This window comes from Suncus etruscus, chromosome 9 (assembly GCF_024139225.1).
Source record: "Suncus etruscus isolate mSunEtr1 chromosome 9, mSunEtr1.pri.cur, whole genome shotgun sequence".
NCBI classification, from domain to species: domain Eukaryota; kingdom Metazoa; phylum Chordata; class Mammalia; order Eulipotyphla; family Soricidae; genus Suncus; species Suncus etruscus.
This window is the reverse complement of record NC_064856.1, coordinates 12,558,375-12,580,147: the sequence shown is the minus strand read 5'-3', so window position 1 is coordinate 12,580,147 and position 21,773 is coordinate 12,558,375. Positions and strand designations below refer to the sequence as shown.

The 21,773-nt window shown below is 40.9% G+C and overlaps 1 protein-coding gene across 1 annotated transcript; it reads right to left on the bottom strand.

The window, feature by feature from the left end:
• Positions 1 to 10,492: 10,492 nt before the first annotated feature.
• On the bottom strand, positions 10,493 to 21,023 carry C9H20orf202 (chromosome 9 C20orf202 homolog). Its single transcript, XM_049779433.1, has 2 exons — positions 20,935 to 21,023; positions 10,493 to 10,726 (listed from the first exon to the last, which is right to left on the bottom strand). Exons 1-2 carry the CDS (start codon positions 20,998 to 21,000, stop codon positions 10,493 to 10,495), a joined length of 300 nt encoding a protein of 99 aa, XP_049635390.1. The 5' UTR covers positions 21,001 to 21,023.
• Positions 21,024 to 21,773: the final 750 nt, after the last annotated feature.

Here is a 21,773-nt window from a genome sequence, read left to right as displayed (position 1 = left end):
AGTTCTGAGACGTGTGGGGGCGTGGTTTTATATGGGGCGGAGCGAGGGCCGGGCTGTGTCTTTATATGGGCGGAGCGCGTTCTGAGACGTGGTGGGGGCGTGGTCTAATATGAGGCGGGGCGAGGGCGGGCTGTGGCTTGAGATGGGGCAGAGCGAAGTACTGGTGTGGGCGGAGCGTTCCAGTTACTGCTCCAGATTTTCAGTTGTTTAAATACACGCATTAGGATTCGACAGATGAGGCCAGAGGTCAGTCTTTTCTAATTCTAATTCATTTTATTGTAGGTTTTTTTGGGGGGGATGGGCACGCCCGCCAGTGATTAGTGCTTATTCCTGGCTCTGCGCTCAGGGATTATATGTGAAAGGGTTATTGTATGAACCCCCCACACCTCTACCAGGGATCTGAACTCTCCAAGGATAAAATCACATTTCTTCCACTTACTAGTTAAAGGGCATCCGGAGTGGATGTTTAGTCACTTTACCTGCAAAATGGAGCCCACAGAATGGTAATAATTTGTTGGAGGAATGAATAAAAACATTTCAAATTCAAATGCTAAATAGTCTTGGATTGTTTGATAATTTAATTAATTAGGAGTAAATTGTATAAACACATTGAAAAGATGTTTTAATTTCTCACTTATTTGACTTGACTTACTGATGTGAAATAAGATGACATAGAACTCATAATATGCCATTGCATGATACGCTGACTAAAACTGGCTAATGGATTGTCTGCTCAGACTATTTCAGTATAGGCAGAATGCAAGAGGACTTGGAATTCTTCTTTATTAAAAATGTCTTACAATAGGGCCAGAGCAATAGTGTAGTGGGTTTTGCTTGCACACAGTCAATGTGGGCTCAATCCCTAGAACTCCAAATTGTCCCCAGCCATCAGTTGTGATCACTAGAAGTGATCACTGAGTGCAGAACCAGAGATAAGGCCTGAGCATTGCTGGGTGTACCCCCTTCAAATAACTAGAATGATTTAAAATTAGTAAGTTTTAGGCCACTGGTTCAGTCTCTAGGGGGTTCTTATTCCTTACTCCCTCTAGTTACACACAGACACTGCCAAATGGCTTAAGGGAGTATCTGGTGCAAAGTAGTTTCTGAAAAAAAATTTTTGAAAATTATTAATATATGAATGAGTTAGGAGTTAGAATGCTTCAATGTTGATTGCATAAAATGTATTTTTTTTTTGTTTTACATACCCACACCGTATCAGTGTCTGGTATATACATGATAGATACAATAGGTTTAATTTAAAAATGGAGTCCATGCTTGTTCGACTGCAATGCTTATTTACATCTCTTCAGTCATTTCAATCACCAAGTCTTTTCCAAGATCCTCTGTACAATAATGAGATGTCATTTTTAATTAAGGTTAAATGGAAGATCAGAGGAGGAAAAGTGGGTGGCCTCCAATACTTAATCATTTAAAATATGAAATTCAAATCTACATCTCAAGGACCAGAAATCCTCATCTTTCATGGCCGTCCTATTAAGATATCCACTACAGAAAAGCAGGTGTTGAGTAGGTTCTGCAACCCAGAGCAGTGCCTGAACGATACTCAGTAAGAACACCAGACGGCGTCCGTGAGCAGCCAACTTTGAACCACACTAAGGACTTTTTCTCTTGTTTTTCTTCTGTAGATAATGCTCCTCGGGGCCTCAGTTTTCTCCACTGGAAACTAGAAATATTAGTATGCATGTCCTAACCAGGTACTAACTGATGGTCTCTCAGTATAAAACCCAAGAACGTCACATGTGTGCAATCTTTTTTTATCCCTGTACATTAGCCAGCAAGATATTCTCAGGAGAAATAGATCATAATCCCTCTTTCTCTTTCTCTCTTCCTTCCTTCCTTCCTTCCTTCCTTCCTTCCTTCCTTCCTTCCTTCCTTCCTTCCTTCCTTCCTTCCTTCCTTCCTTCCTTCCTCCCTCCCTCCCTCCCTCCCTCCCTCCCTCCCTCCCTCCCTCCCTCCCTCCTTTCTTTCTTTCTTTCTTTCTTTCTTTCTTTCTTTCTTTCTTTCTTTCTTTCTTTCTTTCTTTCTTTCTTTCTTTCTTTCTTTCTTTCTCTTCCTTTCTCTCTCTTCTTTCTTTCTTTCTTTCTTTCTTTCTTTCTTTCTTTCTTTCTTTCTTTCTTTCTTTCTTTCTTTCTTTCTTTCTTTCTTTCTTTCTTTCTTTCTTTCTTTCTTTCTTTCTTTCTTTCTTCCTTTCTCTCTCTTCTTTCTTTCTTTCTTTCTTTCTTTCTTTCTTTCTTTCTTTCTTTCTTTCTTTCTTTCTTTCTTTCTTTCTTTCTTTCTTTCTTTCTTCTTTCATTCTTTCATTCACTCATTCTTCCATCCATATTTCCTTTATTTCTTTTTTTACAGATGTGATTAAGGATCGATCACAAGATGGGAAGATTATTCTGGATTTTCCAGGTGGACTCTAAATGCAATTAATCACACGCATTTCATCAAAGAGAAACTTTATCCACGCAAAGAAGCTGCGACAAAAATGAAAGAAATGTGCCCTAGAGTCAGGTCTTGATAGATCAAACAGCCTTCTCACTTCTGTCACTAGAAGCTAGAAGAAGCCATATAACATCCTCCGATATAGCTTCATGAAGAAGAGCTATGAAACTGGCTTCAGCCCTGTGAAAGATGAGCAAAACTATGGTCTCAGTGAGCAGAGCTAAAACGTGCATAGATCTATAAGACAGAAATTCTTCCATAAATTAGGGCTCAAGATATGCTAGAAGCAGGAAAGGTCCCCAGGGTGTACTACTGGGGACACTTTTATTGATTACTAACCAGGACTCATTCCAGAGGGTGCTGTCCTAGATCTGAGCTCCATTTGCACACAGAATGCCACTGCTCTGTCCCACATTTGGCCAGGAAGGGGAGGGGCTCATGAGTTGGATAGATACTGATACCACTGCTTCCTTGATCCCAAGATACACACAAGCTGGCCAGAAGAGCAGCAGCATATCATGGCTAAGAACTCTGCTGCTGCAGAAGGTAGATTTGATACATAAGGCCACTGCTGCCATTTATTCATTACTCTGGGCACTCAGCTCCACTAAACCTCAATTCTTTTATCCATGAAATGGGAAATATACTATCACTCTTGCCTTGTGAATTTCTTAAATGGTAGCTATTATCATAAATTATATCCTCTAATATTTAGTTGATAAAGACGTGTTAACTCAAAGAATTTGCTCAAATTAATCCAGGAGATAATGTTCTATTTCTCCCACTTGATACAGGAGCAAATTGAGGCAAGTAATGCCATGTAATTTCCCTAAATTCACAGAGCTAATTAAAAACTGATCTGGAATTCAGACCCAGGTAGTAGAGAGTCAAAAATGTCAATCTTTTTTATTTTTCTTTGGAGGAAGGAGATGGAAGCATTCCCAGAAGTGATCCGAGCTTACTCTTGGTTCTGTGCTGGGGATTACTTCCAGTGGTGTTCAGGGGATGATAGACCAGTATTGTGGATTGAACTAGTGTTGGCTATGTGCAAAGCAAATGCCATAACTACTTCTCTGGCCTAAAACTTTTACTTGTTTTATTTTTTAATTAAAATGTTATTATTATTTTTGTTTTTGGCACTATTGAGCCCATCCTCACACATGTAAAGCAAGTGCTTATCCCTCTATACTCTCTCACTGACTTTCCTTGGCTTCAATAATAAGTATTTACTAACAACTGTGTGGAAATTAAAACAAAAATTTTTTATAGCACTTTGATTTACCAAGTTGTTCATAATACAGTTGTTTTGGGCATTAAATTTTCAAATATCAATCCCACCACTAGTGTGACCTTCCCTCTATCAGGGTCTCAGTTTACTGCCCAGTGCCCTAGCTTGCCCCTTGCAGACACAAATTAATTTACTTCATATTGTTTGTTACAACACAAAGGCAAATGAAATTATCAAAACTTGGATAAACATAGGTTAATTTGCAGTAATTGTCATTTATCTCAATGATGTTATTGAGAGTCATTGTCTAAGGGTCAACAGGACTGTGGTTGGTGATAGCTGAGCTTTCTTTGTTACTGTTACTTCTTTGGGCTCACTTAGCTTGGTGGTCTATGTAATTTTCTCATTAGATATACTATGTTTTTTCTAGAGTGGTACTATTATGAAATTTTGAGTTTCTTCTGACTGTAAGTGGCTTCATTGTCCAGGTTTTACAGAACTGGAACAACTTTGATGACTTGGCAGTTTGATATAATTCAATTGTGGAGCTGGGCCATTTCTATCAGAGGATATAGGGTGTGGCAGCTATACCTTCAGGAAAAAAGGGGAATTTTCCCCCACCTATGCTAAACAGGCATCGGTTATTTTCCAGCCCAAACCAAACTACCTAAGAAGACTCAGCAGTCATCTTTTTTTTTTTTTTTTGCAGCTGAGCAGAGTAGCTGGGCCATTTTTCAGTTGGGAAGATGACTGGTACAGGCAGAGGCTGATGGGTTTTCTGTGAGGGGTGGGTGAATGGATGCTTGGCCCATTTCATTCTAAAGAATACTCTACTCCCCAAAGCATTGTATATATTTAATGTAATTCCTCTAAGGATACCCATGGCATTCTTCAAAGAAGTGGATCAAACACTCCTGAATTTTATTTGGAACAATAAACACCCAAAATATCTAGAGCAACCCTTAGAAAAAGGGATATGGGGGAAGGCATTACTTTCCCCAACTTTAAATTGTATGACAAAGTTATAGTCATTAAAACAGCATGGTACTGGAATAAAGACAGACCCTCAGATCAGTGAAATAGACTTGAGTATTCATAGAATGTTCCCCAGACATACAACCAATTAATCTTTGATAAAGGGGAAAGAAATGCAAAACGGAGCAAGGAAAGCCTCTTCAACCAGTGAAGTTGGCATAACTGGTCAGCCACTTATAAAAAAAAGCGAACTCAAACCTCCATCTAACACCATGCACAATGGCCAAATCCAAAAGGATTAAAGACCTTGATATCAGACCCAAAACCATAAGGTATATATAACAACATGTAGGTAAAACACTCCATGACATTGAGACTTAAGGCATCTTCAAGGAGGAAATAGCACTCTCTGAACAAGTGGAAGCAGAGATAAACAGATGGGACTATATTAAGCTGAGAAGCTTCTGTATATCAAAGGAAATAGTCCCTAGGATACAAAACCCTCCCATAGAATGGGAGAAACCATTCACCCAATACCCAATATTTAGACAAGGGGCTAATATTGAAAATATGCAAGGTACTGACAGAGTTTAACAAGAAAAAAAAACTAACCCCGTCAAAAATGGGGAGAAGAAATGAACAAACACTTTATTAAAGATGAAATACAAATGGCCAAAAGGCACATGAAAAAATGCTCTACATCACTAATCATCAGGGAGATGCAAGTCAAAACAATAATGAGGTACCATCTCACACCACAGAGACTGGCACACATCACAAAAAAACAAGAACAATCAGTGCTGGCAGGGATGTGGGGAGAAAGGAATTTTCGTTCATTGCTGATGGGAATGCCATCTAGTCCAGCCTTTATGGAAAACAATATGGAGTTTCCTCAAAAACCTGGAAATTGAGCTCTCAGATGATCCAGCTATACCACACCTAGGGATATACCCCATGAACACAAAACCACAATGCAAAAATCCCTTCCTCACACCTCTATTCATTGCAGTGCTATTTACAATAGCCAGACTCTGGAAGAAAACTAAGATGCCCTTCAACAGATAAATGGCTAAAGAAACTGCGATACATATACACAATGAATATTATACAGCTGTCAAGAGAGATTAAGACATAAAATTTTCTTATACATAGATGTACATAGAAACCATTATGCTGAGTGAAATAAACCAGAAGGAAAGAGAGAGACACAGAATCATCTCACTGATCTATGGGTTTTAAGAAAAATAAAAGACATTGTTATAATCCCCAGAGATGAGGGTTGGAAAGTCTGGCTCACAATATGAAGCTTACTATAAAGAGTGGTGAATGCAGTTAGGAAAATAACTACACTAACAACTATCTTGACAATGTTAATGAGTGGGAGAAGTAAAATGCCTGTCTAGAATACAGGCAGGTGGTGGGAGAGGTGGGAGATAGTGGACATAGATGGTGGGAATGTTGCACTGGTGAATGGGGGTGTTCCTTGTATGACTAAAACCAAACCAAACTGTTTGTAATTAAGGTGTTTAAAAAAAGAAATAAAAAATCAAATCATTAAAAAAAAGAAATCAAAAATGGAGAAAAAGATAAGGAAAACTCTAGTTTTAAGTCATAATCTGGTCTTACCTGAAAAGTTCAACTTTTTTTTTGGGGGGGGGGTTTACACCGGCAGTGGTCTGGGGTTACTCCTGGCTTTACGCTCAGAAATCGTTCGTGGCAGGCTCGGGGGACCATATGGGATGTCGGCATTCGAACCACTGTCCTGCATGGAAGGCAAATGCCTTACCTCCATGCTATCTCTCCAGCCCCAAAAGTTCAATATTTGAGTTCAGTCTTAGAGCTAGACTGTTTCTATGGCTGAATATTGGGTATGGCCATGGATTGTTGTGTCTTTAGGCAGAAAAAAAATCTGCTCCACCCATTCTGAGAAGGCTCCAGAAAGAGTGGAGGGCCATCATTTTCCTTTGACGCTTAGTAGTCACTCTATTCTGTTACCTATATATTGATGATGGTGGTGATTATTATAGAGAAAAAATGGAGGAGAAGGCCACTGAAAGAGAGAAAAAGAAAAAGGAAGGTAATACAAAGGTAGAAAAGGATATGGAAGAGAGGGGAAAGGAGAGCAGAAAGAGGTGGGGAAGGAGGAAGAGGAGATAGAGAGGATACCCAGGAAGAGAGGAAGAGAGGTGGAGACAGAAAAGAAGTATAGAGGGAAGAGAAAAGAAATCTACTGTGTGCTAATAATTAGGTGATGTGTTCAGACAGCAAAGCTTGAATTGACCCCTTAATTCCTTCTCTGTAAGACTTTGTCTTAGAGAAATAGCAGGAGAGTGAAATATTTGGCAATGAGAGGAAAAAAAACCCTGAAAGATGCATAGAAGGCAGAAATTAAAATTCAGACATAACCAAAGGAAACTGGAGACAGAAGGTAGGACAGGCTTTGCAGAAAAAAGACTCCTGCCAGATACTCAGACTTCATCTGGAGGAGCTTATGGCAACTCTATTCCCAGTGTCCCACTCGGCAGCTCTGATCAGTGGGCATTTCAGCCCTGGCTGTGAACAGAAGGACATATGTTATTTTCTGGCTTAAGTATAGAAAAGCCAGTATGTGACTCTTCAAATGCATCTTGCCAGCTGTGTCATCTGGTAGGATTCCAATGATGACTGGGTCCTTGAGGCTTTAAGCCTTTCCTGACCATCAGAGAGGAGATAAGAGAGAACTGAGCCACAGTGGACTGATGTCAAGGCACAGAGATCTTCAGACTGGTTTATCATAGCAGCAGGCCCAACCTGCTTCTTGGTAACACCAATGTATATACCAATGTATATAGTAAATAGCTTTGAACCACATAGTAATTAAAATAGATTTAGATATAACCTTCATCCACAAGTTCCTGCTCTTGGATTTTGATTTGGTTGCTTGTTTTATTCTGGTGATGCTTAAGGAGTACTCCTCATTTTGCACTCAGGGGTCACTCCTGGCAAGATTCAGGGGACCATATGCAGTTCAGGAAAGGATCCTGGGTTAGTTGTATACAAAGCAAGTGTCCTACCTGCTGTCCTCTCCAGCTCCTGCTCTTGGATATTGATGAGATTCTACCTCTAGTATCACTTAACCTTCATTCTGAAGCTAAGTCTGAGATGGTATCTATTATTTTCACTCAGTGCCCCACCTAAGGACAGCTAACCTTACATGCATGGTATGCCAGCTTGAAAACATGTTTTAAGACAGAGGAGCCTTCCCATAAAAAGTTGGCATCTAATTCTCTCCCTCTTGACCTTCTTGACTGGTTCCTACTACTTGGAATTCATAGGATAATATATAATAGCACTCCCAGAGGTCATAAAGGCTATATGTAGGTTCCTCTGGTCTCTTGCTGGTTCTTAAAACCAGGTCACAGGGCTGAGAAAGTTCATGCTTCATGTTTAAGTGTTCAGCCTTACCCTAGGTGCTAAGCAACAGCTAGCAACCCCTGCCAGACTTGGAAATATGCCTGACCAGAACTTCTAGAAGTCTGCAGAAGTATGAAAAAAAAAACTATCTATTACAGCTTATGCAATTTTTGAGTAGTCGCTATTGGTTTAAAGTTTGGGGCAGCTTGTCACTCACTGCTATAAAGTGAGAACTTTGTGAAAGCCACACTGAAAGCTGCACCATAGAAGGGGGATACCTCTGACCCTTTCTTATTGGTCACCTTGAATGTCCAGAATGGCCTGTCTTGCCTCCACTCTTTAAGGTGTTGCATTCCTGATCTGTGTTTCTTGTTTCTGATCTCATCAGTCTTTTCCCATCCATGTCAGTTGCTATCCTCACCTTTGAATGTAAGATTTGGATGCAAAGTTTTCCTTTCTCTGCCTTTGCAGGGGGAGGTTCTGGGATTTACTTTCTGAGATCGCAATGCAATGCTTCCTCTGCTTCTCACTGTCTGTTATGAATGGACAAAATTCATTGCTTGAACCTCTAAGGAACTCATGCTAAGGAGATCTCCATTCCTCCTATCAGTGCCCATGTCTGGGGTCAGTCTGAGTTTTCTGTGACCAGAGTTCAGGAACTATCACATGTGACGCCTTAAGAATAACAAATATCCCAGTGAAGGTCAGGCTTAAAGACATCATGTCTGTCATTCTCAAATGATAGAGGGATTTCTGGCAGAGGGTTATGGTCTGTGGGCCCAGCTGTGAGAAGCTGAGAGAGGTAGAGGGTGCGAATGGTTAACATTGGGTATGGGAGATCAAGGCTGTTTCTACTTTGCATGACAGTCATATAGCTTTTCTGATGATGGTTGCTAACAAGCCTATCTGTTACCTACCCCCTGGCAAACATCATCTCCTTTCTGTCTCTTTGAATTTGATTTCTTTAGGAGCTTCATGTAAATGGAATCAGACAGTACTTTGTCCTTTTGTAAAGGGAGACACTTAGCAAAATGTCTCCAGAGTTGATCTAATGATGAAACATGTGCTAGAATATTCTTCAACTATGATAAGGAGTTACTTTTATGTCATGAAAATATGTCAGTACTACAGATTAGTCTAACTTTAAACATTGGGCATATAACAACCACATTAGCCTACTACTGCCTTTCATTACAATGAATTTTCTTTATCTACTGCATGCAAGTAGATTTTAAATTAAGGTCTACAATATCAAACCATCTAAACACCATGACACTTTTATTTTAACTCATTGCATTTTAAAGTCTCTCTTATATACAGACACAAAATTTCAGTTATGACCCCAGCACCCTCATATAACTGAATGTTCTACTTTATCATAAGCCTTGTTACCTCGAATTACAGTTTGTGAAATCTCCATTCTTTATAACTTATTGTTAAACTTTTGATCTGTAACTCTCAGGTTTATTTTAATGGCAAATGAGAGAAGTCCTACTTAAATAGGCAAAGGCAAAAACAATGGCTATGTGTGGTAGTGGTGATGGAATTCTCTGAGTTGTTAGAAGGAAGGCAGGAGTAAGTTGCAGAGCTAGGGTCTCATAATAGCTAGCACTCATCCTCTCAGTAATTTTCTGTGTCCTACTCTTCAAGGAACAGCCTCTTTCATTTCTACTGCACACATGTATTCATTTGCCAGGGTAAGTGGTTATAGGCAGACTCAGCTTTGCAACATTAGCATCCAAATAGTGATCCCAGAGAAGGATTGTGATTGGCTCTATTGAGTCACATGGTCACACATTGGACCAATCACATTGTTAGAAGGACTATGAATTCTTATTAGCCCATTCTGGTCACATGCCAAACTCTATGGCCAAAGTACAGTTTCCAGTTCTTTCTTTCTTCTTTTTTCATACATTGTGGGAATGAACACAGGGTGTCACACCTGCAATGGCAAATACTCTACTGCTGAGCCATATCCCTCACCCCAAAGTTGTTTTCGAATAAAAGGAAGTAAGAAAGGCTTCTGGAAAGACAGGAAACAGGTCTTCAATAACTATAGTGCGGAGGGGTGTCTAGTTCTCCCATTCCACAACAACATTAGATAAACATCCTCCACAAGGAGTTTTGAAATCATTTTATAAGACATCACGCAAGCTAGCATTGTCATTATAAGTCAGAAAGCAAATAATGTGTTTGTGTTTTTCCAAGTAAGTTCACATCCTGTATCTTATTTGTCCTTTACCAAAAACCCTAATGAGTAACAGAGAAGGAACCAGTGACCCAGAGAAGTTGAGTGATGGATCCAGGAATACACAAAAGATGAGGGCAGAGGGAAAAAGCCAGAGCTGGCCTTCCTGACTACCATTCCAGTCTTCTCTGCCAACAACATCACAACCAAAGTTTAGACTTGGTGCTGGGAGGGCCAACCCAGGCACCCCTAGCTAGTTAAGGGAGGGAGCTTCGTCTGCTATCTGCCCCTGAGAGGAGTTGGGCCAGCTGTTTGGAAGAGATGGGCCGGCCAGCCCTGCCCTCAGATCCTGCCCTGGCTCTGATGGGGGAGGCCTTTTCACTGAACTTGGCATCCTCCCAGCGGGCACTCTCAGTGCGCAGCTCCTCCAGGACGTGGTGGATTTGAGTCAGCATGAGCAGTAATCTCTGGTCTTGTGCCTGCATCTCAGCCTAGGAGAGAAAACAAGCCCATGAGAGGCACACAGGACATTGCCATGTGCTCAGAAAGCCCCTAGTCATGATCTCATCTGGAACACTACAGATGTGGTACTTCACTGAGGACTCAACTTCTCTATCTGAGAAATGGAAAGCAAACTGCTTACCTGGCAAGGTTTCAATGAGTGAATAAATGAATAAATTAGACCCTCTTGATAAATCAGCTCTGTAAGACAAGACTTTGAAACATCAAGTTCTTTAACTTCATTATCATATTACTGTACAATCTTACAGTTATGTACAACTTGCCAATTGTCTAATGCTTATTATAACCAGCAAGTTATTTATTAGGGCTTTAGGTTATTTTTTTATTTTTATTATGTATATTTGAATATTTTCCCCATTTTTCTTTATTTAAACATCTTGATTACATAAATGATTGTGATTAGGTTTCAGTCATGTAAAGAACACCCCCTTCACCAGTGCAACATTCCCACTACCAATGTCCCAAATCTCCCTCCATCCCACCCCACCCCCACCTGTACTCCAGACAGGCTTTCCAGTTCCCTCATTCATTCACATGATTATGGTAGTTCTCTGTGTAGTTATTTCTATAGCTGCACTCACCACTCTTTGTGGTGAGCTTCATGAAGTGAGCTGGTGTTCCAGCCCTCCTCTCATTGTCTCTGAGGATTGTTACAAAAATGACTTTTATTTTTCTTAAAACTCATAAATGAGTGAGACTATTCTTCGTCTCTCTCTCCCTCTAACTTATTCACTCAGCATGATAGATTTAATGTACATCCATGTATAGGAAAATTTTATGACCTCATCTCTCCTGATGGCTGCATAATATTCCATTGTGCATATGTACCACAGTTTCTTTAGCCATTCATCTGTTGAAGGGCATCTTGGTTGTTTCCAGAGCCTGGCTATTGTGAATAGCGCTGCAATAAATATAGGTGTGAGGAAGGGGTTTTTGTATTGTATTCTTGTGTTCTTAGGGTATATCCCTAGGAGTGGAATAGCTGGGTCGAATGGGAGCTCAATTTTCAGAGTTTGGAGGAATCTCCATATTGCTTTCCATAGAGGTTGGACTAGACAGCATTCCCACCAGCAGTGGATAAGAGTTCCTTTCTCTCCACATCCCCGCCAGCACTGATTGTTCTCATTCTTTGTGATGTGCGCCAGTCTCTGTGGTGTGAGGTGGTATCTCATCGTTGTTTTGAATTGCATCTCCCTGATGATTAGTGGCAAGGAGCATTTTTTCATGTTCCTTTTGGCCATTTGTATTTCTTTTTTTATCAAAGTGTCTGTTCATTTCTTCTCCCCATTTTTTAAATGGGATTAGATGTTTTTTTTTTTCTTGTAAAGTTCTGTCAGTGCCCTGTATATTTTGGATATTAACCCCTTATCTGAAGGGTGTTGGGTGAATAGTTTCTCCCACTTGGTGGGTGACTCTTGTATCCTGTGCACTATTTCTTTTGAGGTGCAGAAGCTTCTCAGTTTAATGTATTCCCATCTGTTGATCTCTGCTTCCACTTGTTTGGAAAGTTCAGTTTCCTCCTTGAAGATGCCTTTAGTCTCAATGTCATGGAGTGTTTTACTAACGTGTTGTTCTATATACATATGGTATCAGGTCTGATACCAAGGTCTTTAATCCATTTGGATTTTACCTTCATACATGATGTTAACTGGGGGTTTATGTTCGCTTTTTTGCAAGTGGCTAACCAGTTCTGCCAGCACCACTTGTTGAAGAGATTTTCCTTGCTCCACTTAGGATTTCTTGCTCTTTTGTCAAAAATTAGGTAATTGTATGTCTGGGGGACAATGTCTGAGAACTCAAGCCTATTCCACTGATCTGAGGGTCTGTCTTTATTCCAATACCATGCTGTTTTGATAACTATTGCTTTGTAGTACAGTTTAAAATTGGGGAAAGTAATGCCTCCCATTTTTCTTTTCCCTAGGAGTGCTTTAGCTATTCGAGGGTGTTTATTGTTCCAGGTGAACTTCATAAGTGTTTGATCCACTTCTTTGAAGAATGTCATGGGTATTTTTAAGGGGATTGCATTAAATCTGGGGAGTATTGCCATTTTAATGATGTTAATCCTGCCAATCCATGAGCACAGTCTGTGTTTCCATTTCCGTGTGTCCTCTCTTATTTCTTGGAGCAGGGCTTTATTGTTTTCTTTGTATAGGTCCTTCACGTCTTTGGTCAAGTTGACTCCAAGATATTTGAGTTTGTGTGGCACAATTGTGAATGGGATTGCCTTCCTGACTTCCATCTCTTCCCTATCATTATTGGTGTATAAAAAGGCCATTGATTTCTGTAGGTTGATTTTGTAGCCTGCCACCTTGCTATATGAATCTATTGTTTCTAGAAGCTTTTTGGTAGAGTCTTTAGGGTTTTCTAAGTAGAGTATCATGTCATCTGCAAACAATGAGAGCTTGACTTCTTCCTATCCTATCTGGATTCCCTTGATATCTTTTTCTTGCCTAATCGCTATAGCAAGAACTTGCAGTACTATGTTGAAGAGGAGTGGTGAGAGTGGACAGCCTTGTCTTGTACCAGAATTTAGAGGAAAGGCTTTTAGTTTTTCTCCATTGAGGATAATATTTGCCATTGGCTTGTAGTAGATGGCTTCAACTAGACTGAGAAATGTTCCTTCCATTCCCATCTTGCTGAGAGTTTTGATCAAGAATAGGTGTTGGACCTTATCAAATGCTTTCTCTGCGTCTATTGATATGATCATGTTATTTTTATTTTTCTTGTTGTTGATGTTGTTTATGATGTTGATAGATTTACGGATGTTAAACCATCCTTGCATTCCTGGGATGAAGCCTACTTGGTCATAGTGTATGATCTTCTTGATGATGCATTGGATCCTATTTGCCAGGATTTTGTTGAAGATCTTTGCATCAGCATTCATCAGGGATATTGGTCTGTAATTTTCTTTTTTGGCAGCGTCTCTGTCTGGTTTTGGTATCAAGGTGATGTTGGCTTCATAAAAGCTGTTTGGAAGTGTTCCCGTTTTTTTCAACTTCATGGAAGAGCTTGGCTAGGATTGGTAGTAGTAGCTCCTCTTGAAAGATTTGAAAAAATTCATTAGGAAATACATCTGGGCCTGGTCTTTTCTTTTTGGGCAGATGTTTGATTATAGTTTCAATTTCCTCAGTAGTGATGGGGGTGTTTAGATATGCTACATCCTCCTTACTTAAATGTGGAAGGTTATAAGTGTCCAAGAATTTTTCCATTTCTTCTAGTTCTCATGTTTAGTAGCATAAAGTTTCTCAAAGTAGTCTCTGATTACCCTTTGGATCTCTGCAATATCTGTCATGATCTTCCTCTTTTCATTTCTAATACAGGTTATCAGATTTCTCTCTCTTTCTTGGTGAGTTTTGCCAATGGTCTATCAACCTTGTTTATTTTTTCAAAGAACCAACTTCTGTTTTTGTTGATCTTTCGGATTGTTTTTTGGTTTTCCACTTCATTGAGTTCTGCTTTCAGCTTTATTTTCTTCTGTCTCCCTATTTTTGGTTCCTTTTGTTGGTCATTTTCTAATTTTTTGAGCTGTATCATTAAGTTATTCAGGTATGCCCCTTCTTCCTTCTGATGTGTGCTTGTAGAGCTATAAATTTTCCTCTCAGGACTGCTTTTGCTGTGTCCCATAGATTCTGGCAGTTTGTGTCTTCATTATCATTTGTTTCCAGGAAAGTTTTGATTTCCTTTTTTATTTCATCTTGGACCCACTGGTTGTTCAGTAGCAGGGTGTTTAATTTCCAATTGTTAAAGTTTTTCTTCTGTGTGGTTTTGTAGTTCACATCTAATTTCAGAGCCTTGTGGTCAGCAAAGGTAGACTGTAAGATTTCTATCCTCTTGATTTTATGGAGGTATGTTTTATGTGTCAGCATGTAGTCTATTCTGGAGAATGACCCATGTACATTGGAAAAGAATGTGTATCCAGTTTTTTTGGGATGGAGTGTCCTGTATATATCTACTAGTCCTCTTTCTTTCATAACTCTTTTCAGGGCTAGTATGTTTTTGTTGGGTTTCAATCTGGTTGACCTATCAAGTGTTGATAGGGCCGTGGTGAGGTCTCCCACAATGATTGTGTTATTATTGATTTCTTCTTTCAGATTTGTCAGTAATTGTATTAAATAATTTGCTGGTCTCTCATTGGGTGCATATATGTTTAATAGTCTGATTTCTTCCTGTTGCACATATCCCTTGATTAGTACATAGTATCCATCTTTGACCCTTACCACTTTTCTCAGTATAAAGTTGGTGTCATCAGATATTAATATGGCCACCCCAGCTTATTTGAGGGTGTTGTTTGCTTGGATGATTTTCCTCCAGACTTTGATTTTGAGTCTGTTTGTTCTGACTATTCAGATGTATTTCTTGTAGGCAGCAGAAGGTTGGATTCATCTTTTTGACCCATTTTGCCACTCTGTGTCTTTTAATTGGTGAATTTAGTTCATTGACATTAAGGGAGGTGGTTGTCATAGGATTTAATGTCATCTTTGTAGATAAGTTTGCTGTGTTTGCTGGTCTCTCTTGTCTTAGGGTAGACCTGTCAGTTTTTCCTCTAAGGCTGGTTTATCATCTGTGAAGTTTCTGAGCTGTTGTTTATCCATGAAGCTATGTATTCTTCCTTCAAACCTGAACGTGAGTCAGGCTGGATGCAGTATTCTCGGTGAGGCATTCATTTCATTCAGTCTTGTCACAATATCCCACCACTGTCTTCTGGCCTTGAGAGTTTCTTGTGACATGTCTGCTGTAAATCTTAGGGATCCTCCTTTGAATGTAATTTCCCCTTTTGATCTTGCTGCTTTCAGTATTCTATCTCTATCTATGGGATTTGTCATTGTAACAAGGATGTGTCTTGGGGTGTTTTTCTTTGGGTCTCTTTTAGCTGGTACTCTTCAGGCATGCAGGATTTGATTGCATGTAGTCTTTAACTCTGGGAGTATCTCTTTGATGATGTCTTTGACAGTTTATTCTTCCTGGAGATCTCCTTCCAGGGTTTCTGGGACTCCAATGATTCTTATGTTGTTTCTGTTGAGTTTATCAAAGACTTCTATTTTCATCTCTTCGCATTCCTTGAGTACTTTTTCCATTTCCTGTTCATTTGTCTTAAGGTTCTTTTCCAATTTCTTCTGTTGTGTTGAGTTTTTCTGCATCACATCTTCCAGTACTCCGATTCTCTCCTCAGCTGCTGATACCCTGTTGGAGAGGCTATCCATTGAAGTTTTAAGTTGAGCAACCATGTTTTTCAGATCTGTTATTTCAGTTTGGAGTTTTCTGATTTCTGTCTTTGTGTTCTGTTCAGATCGATGTATGCTTTTTTTTTTTTTGAGTTCTACGAACATCTTTCATATTTCTATCTATTCTAAACTCCTTATCTGAGAGGTTAATCAGGTGGTTGGAATTTATTAGGTCATCCGAGCTTTCATCTTCATTCTCTGTGGATGGTGTTTGCCTGCGAGGTTTCCCATTGTCACGCTTGTAGTGTGGTTTTTCCTGCGTATTGTGGTGGGGTTCATTGGTTAGAAAGAATGGGCAGTCGCTTCGCTTTGCTTCGTGGCCTCTAGTTGACAGTCCTCAGAGTGAACAAAGGCACAGCAGGGTGGAGCCTCCACAGGCCAGAGACCTCAGCTTATTGGACAGCGACCCCCGCAGCCTGAATGTACTTACTGGGCAGCTTCAAAATGCAGTTTTTTGGGGGTGCGCTCCATAGGCTTCTGAGGAAACCTTCAGGGATTCAGAAATGCAGGCAGCAGAAGAAGTTTCCCTTGAAGTCCTCAGAGCTTTAGGTTATTAATGACATTAATTTCATTGAGATGGTAAAGCACTGTATTTTAAAACAATGTGAAACACATTTGGCAAGCAGGCAATCTAGAACAGTGTTGTTGTTGTTGTTGTTGTTGTTAAGTACAAATGGACTTCATTTCGAAGGTGTCCAGGAAGGGGAGGGAGAGGATAAGAAAGTAGAGAATAGGGGCAGGAAAGACAGCACAGCAGTAGGGCGTTTGCCTTGCAAGCAGCCAATCCAGGACTGACAGTGGTTTGAATCTCGGCATTCCATATGGTCCCCCAAGCCTGCCAGGAGTGATTTCTGAGCAGAGAGCCAGGAGTAACCCCTGAGTGCCACTGGGTGTGGCCAAAAAACAAAACCCCCCAAAACAGAAACAAAGAAAAATAGAGAGTAATGAGCTCCAGAGAGAGCACAGGCTTCTCCAAAGTTGAAAAGAGCCCCAGTATGTAGCCCAGCATGAAAGTAGCAAAGTACATATACCAAGAGGAGAGATGTGGGCAACATGTGCAAGCAGAAACCATGTTCCTGGGTCCAAGGAACACATGTTCCAGTAATTCTTTTTTTTTTTTTTTTTTTTTTTTTGGTTTTTTTGGGCCACACCCGTTTAACGCTCAGGGGTTACTCCTGGCTATGTGCTCAGAAATCGCCCCTGGCTTGGGGGGACCATATGGGACGCCGGGGGATCGAACCGCGGTCCTTCCTTGGCTAGCGCTTGCAAGGCAGACACCTTACCTCCAGCGCCACCTACCCGGCCCCTTGTTCCAGTAATTCTTAAGGTAAGGGAACATAAGTTTGCTTGTGATTTTGGGCCATATCAGACAGTGCTCTGGCATTACTTCTGGCTCTGAGCTCAGAAACGACTTCTGGCAGACTTGGGGGACCATATGGAATACCAAGGATCAAACCCGGGTCTGCCATGTGTAAGGCAAAAGCCCTTCCTTCTGTTCTATATCTCTGGTTCCAGGTCCCCAAAACTCTTGCAAAGGATTGTTGAGATCTAAAAATATTTGTATTAAAATACTAAGATATTATTTTTAAATATTTTTTATATTGTCTGTTTTGGGACCACACCCGGAAATGCTCAGGACTGCTCCTGGCTCTGTACTAAGGAATCATTCCTAATGGTCTCAATAGACCATATGAGATGCCTGGGAAGTAACCTGAGGTGACCACAGGTAGGCCAAGTGTCGTAATTGCTGTATGATCAATTTAGCTCCTACTCACATGTTATTATTTTTGTTTATTTGTTTGTTTTTTGGGTCATACCCAGCAATGCTCAGGGGTTACTCCTGGCTCTATGCTCAAAAATCACTCCTGGCATGCTCAGGGACCATATGGGATGCCAGGATTCGAACCACTGTCTTTCTGCATGCAAGGCAAATGCACTACCATCATGCTATCTCTCCGGCCCCACATATTACTTTTTTCACTTTCATCATCTTATAAGCATAGCATGGAATTGTACAGAAAGAAGCTAGGTGGTGTGTGACAAGACACAAGATTAAATATGGAATCAGGCATAAGAATTTTGCTATTTTCTTTAAGGAAAACATTAAGGAGATTTAAAAATAACATTTTTCTTTGAAATTATTTAAAGTAAAATACATCAATGAGTTTACTATTATTGTCTTTAAATAAATATTTTGGAACTTGGCATTTTAAATTCAGTCAACATTGATAGATACAACTCTTACAAATGAGAGCATTTATAGTGTCCTTAATAATTTTTAAGACTATAAGGAACAGAACTAAGGTGACCAAGCTGGCATAGTAGGACTGGAACTGAACCCCAGAAATCGCAGTTTTTCCTTGGAAGCTACCAACTGGGCATACTCACTCCCATCTGTCTCCAAGAGAGAATCAATGCTTTGTAAGGACACTGATATAGTGGGGAAGAGGAGAGTATATAATTCAGTTGGTAGAACTCCACAAATATCAGGCTTTGGGTTTGATCCCTGGCACCAATTTCACTAATTAGTGAAATAAAGTAGAGTCCGTGACCCTTTCTATTTTCCTGACACACTATGTTGAGAATTACAACATGGTGATAATTGCACATGAGAAGACAAGCCTTCCTCTTCTACTCCAGGGACAGTACTACCTCCAAGAAAGTGAGCAGCTAGCGAAAACAGTTTAGGAATGAGTGTTAGGGCACCAGATGCTGGCATTCCTCTGGTGGCACCTCCAGTGGGAGTGGGACCATAGCTGCCAGTCTCTGGGGAAATGCTGAATTTGTATTTTGTGTACTTTAGGGATTTCTTCCTGTATATTTTTTCCATTTCATCTTCAGCAGACTAGAGAAGGAAATGAGGCATTCTGTGTGGAGGTGGTGGACCCCCTGCCTTTGGTTTTGAGGGGGGAAGTCCTGACTCAATTGGATTCCACAAGAGGTCAATTTCTTGGCTCCAGAAGTTCAGCAGGAGTATCTCACTCTATGTTGGCTTTGCTCCAAACCTGCATTGTGCTCCTCTGTCCTCCTTCTGACCCCATGCCACTAGGTCCTCAAGTTGTGTCACCTGTCAACAAGGCAGCTGGCAGTTTCCTTCTTTCAGACCCCACCAGAGCCTGGCAGCTTGCTTGATACCCAGGAAAATGCAGGGCTGAGGTTCATCACAATATTTAGGATGCTGAGTAGTTCCTTCTGCTGCTGCAGACACAGATGCCTGCTCAGTTTTTCAACCACAGTCAGGCAGAATAGGTCAAGTGGAGGATATCATGTAGAGCCCTAATGAAGACTCATCAGTTCCAATTACCTAAGGAGTCTAAAGCTAGCTTGCCTGTGAAGGTCACATGGGGACATTCCCTCTTGGTTTGACAGCAAGAGCAGGTCCCCCCTCTTGATTTGACAAGGAAGGCAGGTGATGGTCCTGAGAAACTGTCCTCCATACAGGATCCTACCCTGCTTGCTCTCCTCTCCCTCAATGGGGGATAAAGGTGAACTATAATATAAGAAATTTGGCAGCTGTGTTTTAGAGACCACAGGGTCTTTGCTTGGGAGCTCAGTGTGTAGAAAAGAAGGGCCAGCCTCGAGTAGCCCATGAACCCAAAGAGCTGCTAGTCCCTGGTTATTTGAGAGTCCCCCCAACCTGAGAGCCGCCCCCCCACCTTCTTTACTGGCATAGGGCAAGATAAGTTTCCCAGTTGCTTAGATGCCCTCTAGCAACTAAGAAAGGACATTTTGGTCCAGACTTGCCTGACCCTCCCTAGAAGGAAGAGCCAGTGAATTGGCACCAAACTTATATTGGGATTCTTGATTCTTGAAGAATCAAGAATCCCAGGAACACCTTCCACCTTCTGTTTTTTGGTTGGAGCCACCATATACTCTAATATGCACCTCTGTTTAGGACTTGTCAAAATTCTATGAGGAAAATCAAAGACTTGGCTCCCTCAGCAGCCACCAAGGGGCCAAGCAGAGGAACTAGTAAGTTCAGAAGTGTTAGTGCTCATAGGGTAGAGCTTTACCAGCAGTGAAGAGCAGAGAGGAGAGAGCTGGGCATATTCAGTTCCTCCTTTTTTGTTCTTTCCTGGAGAAGATTCTCCTGGAGCACCCCAAAGGGCCCTGTAGCCAAGTTTTAAAGGCCCCGAGAGAGCTGCCTGGGAGACCAAAGACATAGCATGTAGGTCATTGACATTTGCCTCAGGAACATTTTGATCCCTCACTCCTACCACTTTGGGTTTATACTACTCCATAAATGGCCAGGACCCCAAATTCCAGTCTTGAATTGTAGGGCATCATTTTCCATCTCAACATGCCCTTTTTTGACCATGTTTTCTTTCTGTGCCCCCACCATCATTTCTATCTTTATCAGTTGTCCTCCTAATCTCAGGGACCCCTCAATAGTTCCTAATTTACCTAATTTTTACCCATGGAATATTTTACCGTGGAATATCCTGAGGGCTCACAGACCATATGGTTTCCTGTTAAGAAACACTAGTGAATTCCAATGAAAAAGAGGGTGTTATTCATATTTTCTCACTTTAGGGATGAAGTAGTTACAGTATATATGCCATGACAGAGAACTACATGGGCTCCTTATCAAGCTTTTACAATCATGTCACCCATATTTTATGACAAGGAAACTGAGGCTCAAGGAGGTAAAGTTATTCTTTGGCAGTCACAAGCAACCAAGCCCCCACACTACAGGGACTCAGTATAAAAGCAATCTGACAAGCACCCACAGAAATCTTTCTATATAGGTCATGACCTACTTATTGCAGCACCCCAAACAGTGATGTGCACTGTATGCCTGTTCCCAAAACAGCCCCCTCCTCCACACACACCCTGCAGGACTTACAACCCAATCTGTGGGCTCTATTTCAGATAAGGGGAACTCTAAAGAGGTGGAACTGGGGAACTTCGGAGGAGATAGAGGAGAAGGATTTGGTTAAAAAGCAAAGCCTTACCAACTCCTGTCTTAGCCATGCCAGGGTCTGCTCCAGATCAGGGCCTGGAGCATCTGTGGCTTTCATCTCCACGTCCTTGGGAGAGACCTTGACACGAACTGGTGATGGACCAGAGGATCTTGGACTTGAACAGGAGCTTGACTTCAGGCAGGAAGCAGATGCTGGCCTAGTCCCTGCAGGTGGAGTTAATGAGAGCTACTCCCATCAGAAAATGTAAGTTATTTAATTTTTTAAAAAAAGATTTCAGTGCCCTGAATAGAATAAGAAGGGAGGGCAGAGACCCTTTATGTGTGGGGACCTCAATTAGTTTCAGAACCCAAAGCTGATGCCAACAGGATCACGGAGATTATGAAGCTGTGATCATTGTAATTATTAGAATAGGTGCTTTTGTATATATATTTGTCTGTACATGTCTATATATGTGTGTACAATAAATGCATGTATCACACTTCTATGTGTGAATATGTAGAATCTCATTTGGGTCTTATGTCACACCTGCACCCCAAAAATCTCTCTCCTTTCCTCACCTATTAATAGGGTTGAGATGACAGGAAAGGCTCTGTTTCCAAGTCCCCTGCTTCTAGGAAAGCGTTAAGACCCATTTCTGACAGGTGAGATGGAAGTAGAAAGTACTGTTAGATTTCTAGGTAAACTTGGACCTGTCTGAGAAGTGGGGAAATAAGAATGGTGCTTCTCTTTACTATTCCTTTTTTATTTTTTTCTACCTTTTATGTGGGTGTATTGCCTGGAGTAATAATCTTGCAATGTTGGGACAAAGGCTAAGAAGCTACAGAGCCATGGAATCATCATGGCATTGCTTGCTATGTGAGACTCACAGC

Coding starts and splice junctions, on each gene's coding strand:
- C9H20orf202 (XM_049779433.1), bottom strand. CDS start 21,000: ATGAAAGCCACAGATGCTCCAGGCCCTGATCTGGAGCAGACCCTGGCA. Junction 10,727..20,934: donor CATGGCTAAGACAGGAGTTG/GTAAGGCTTTGC, acceptor TTTCTCTCCTAG/GCTGAGATGCAGGCACAAGA.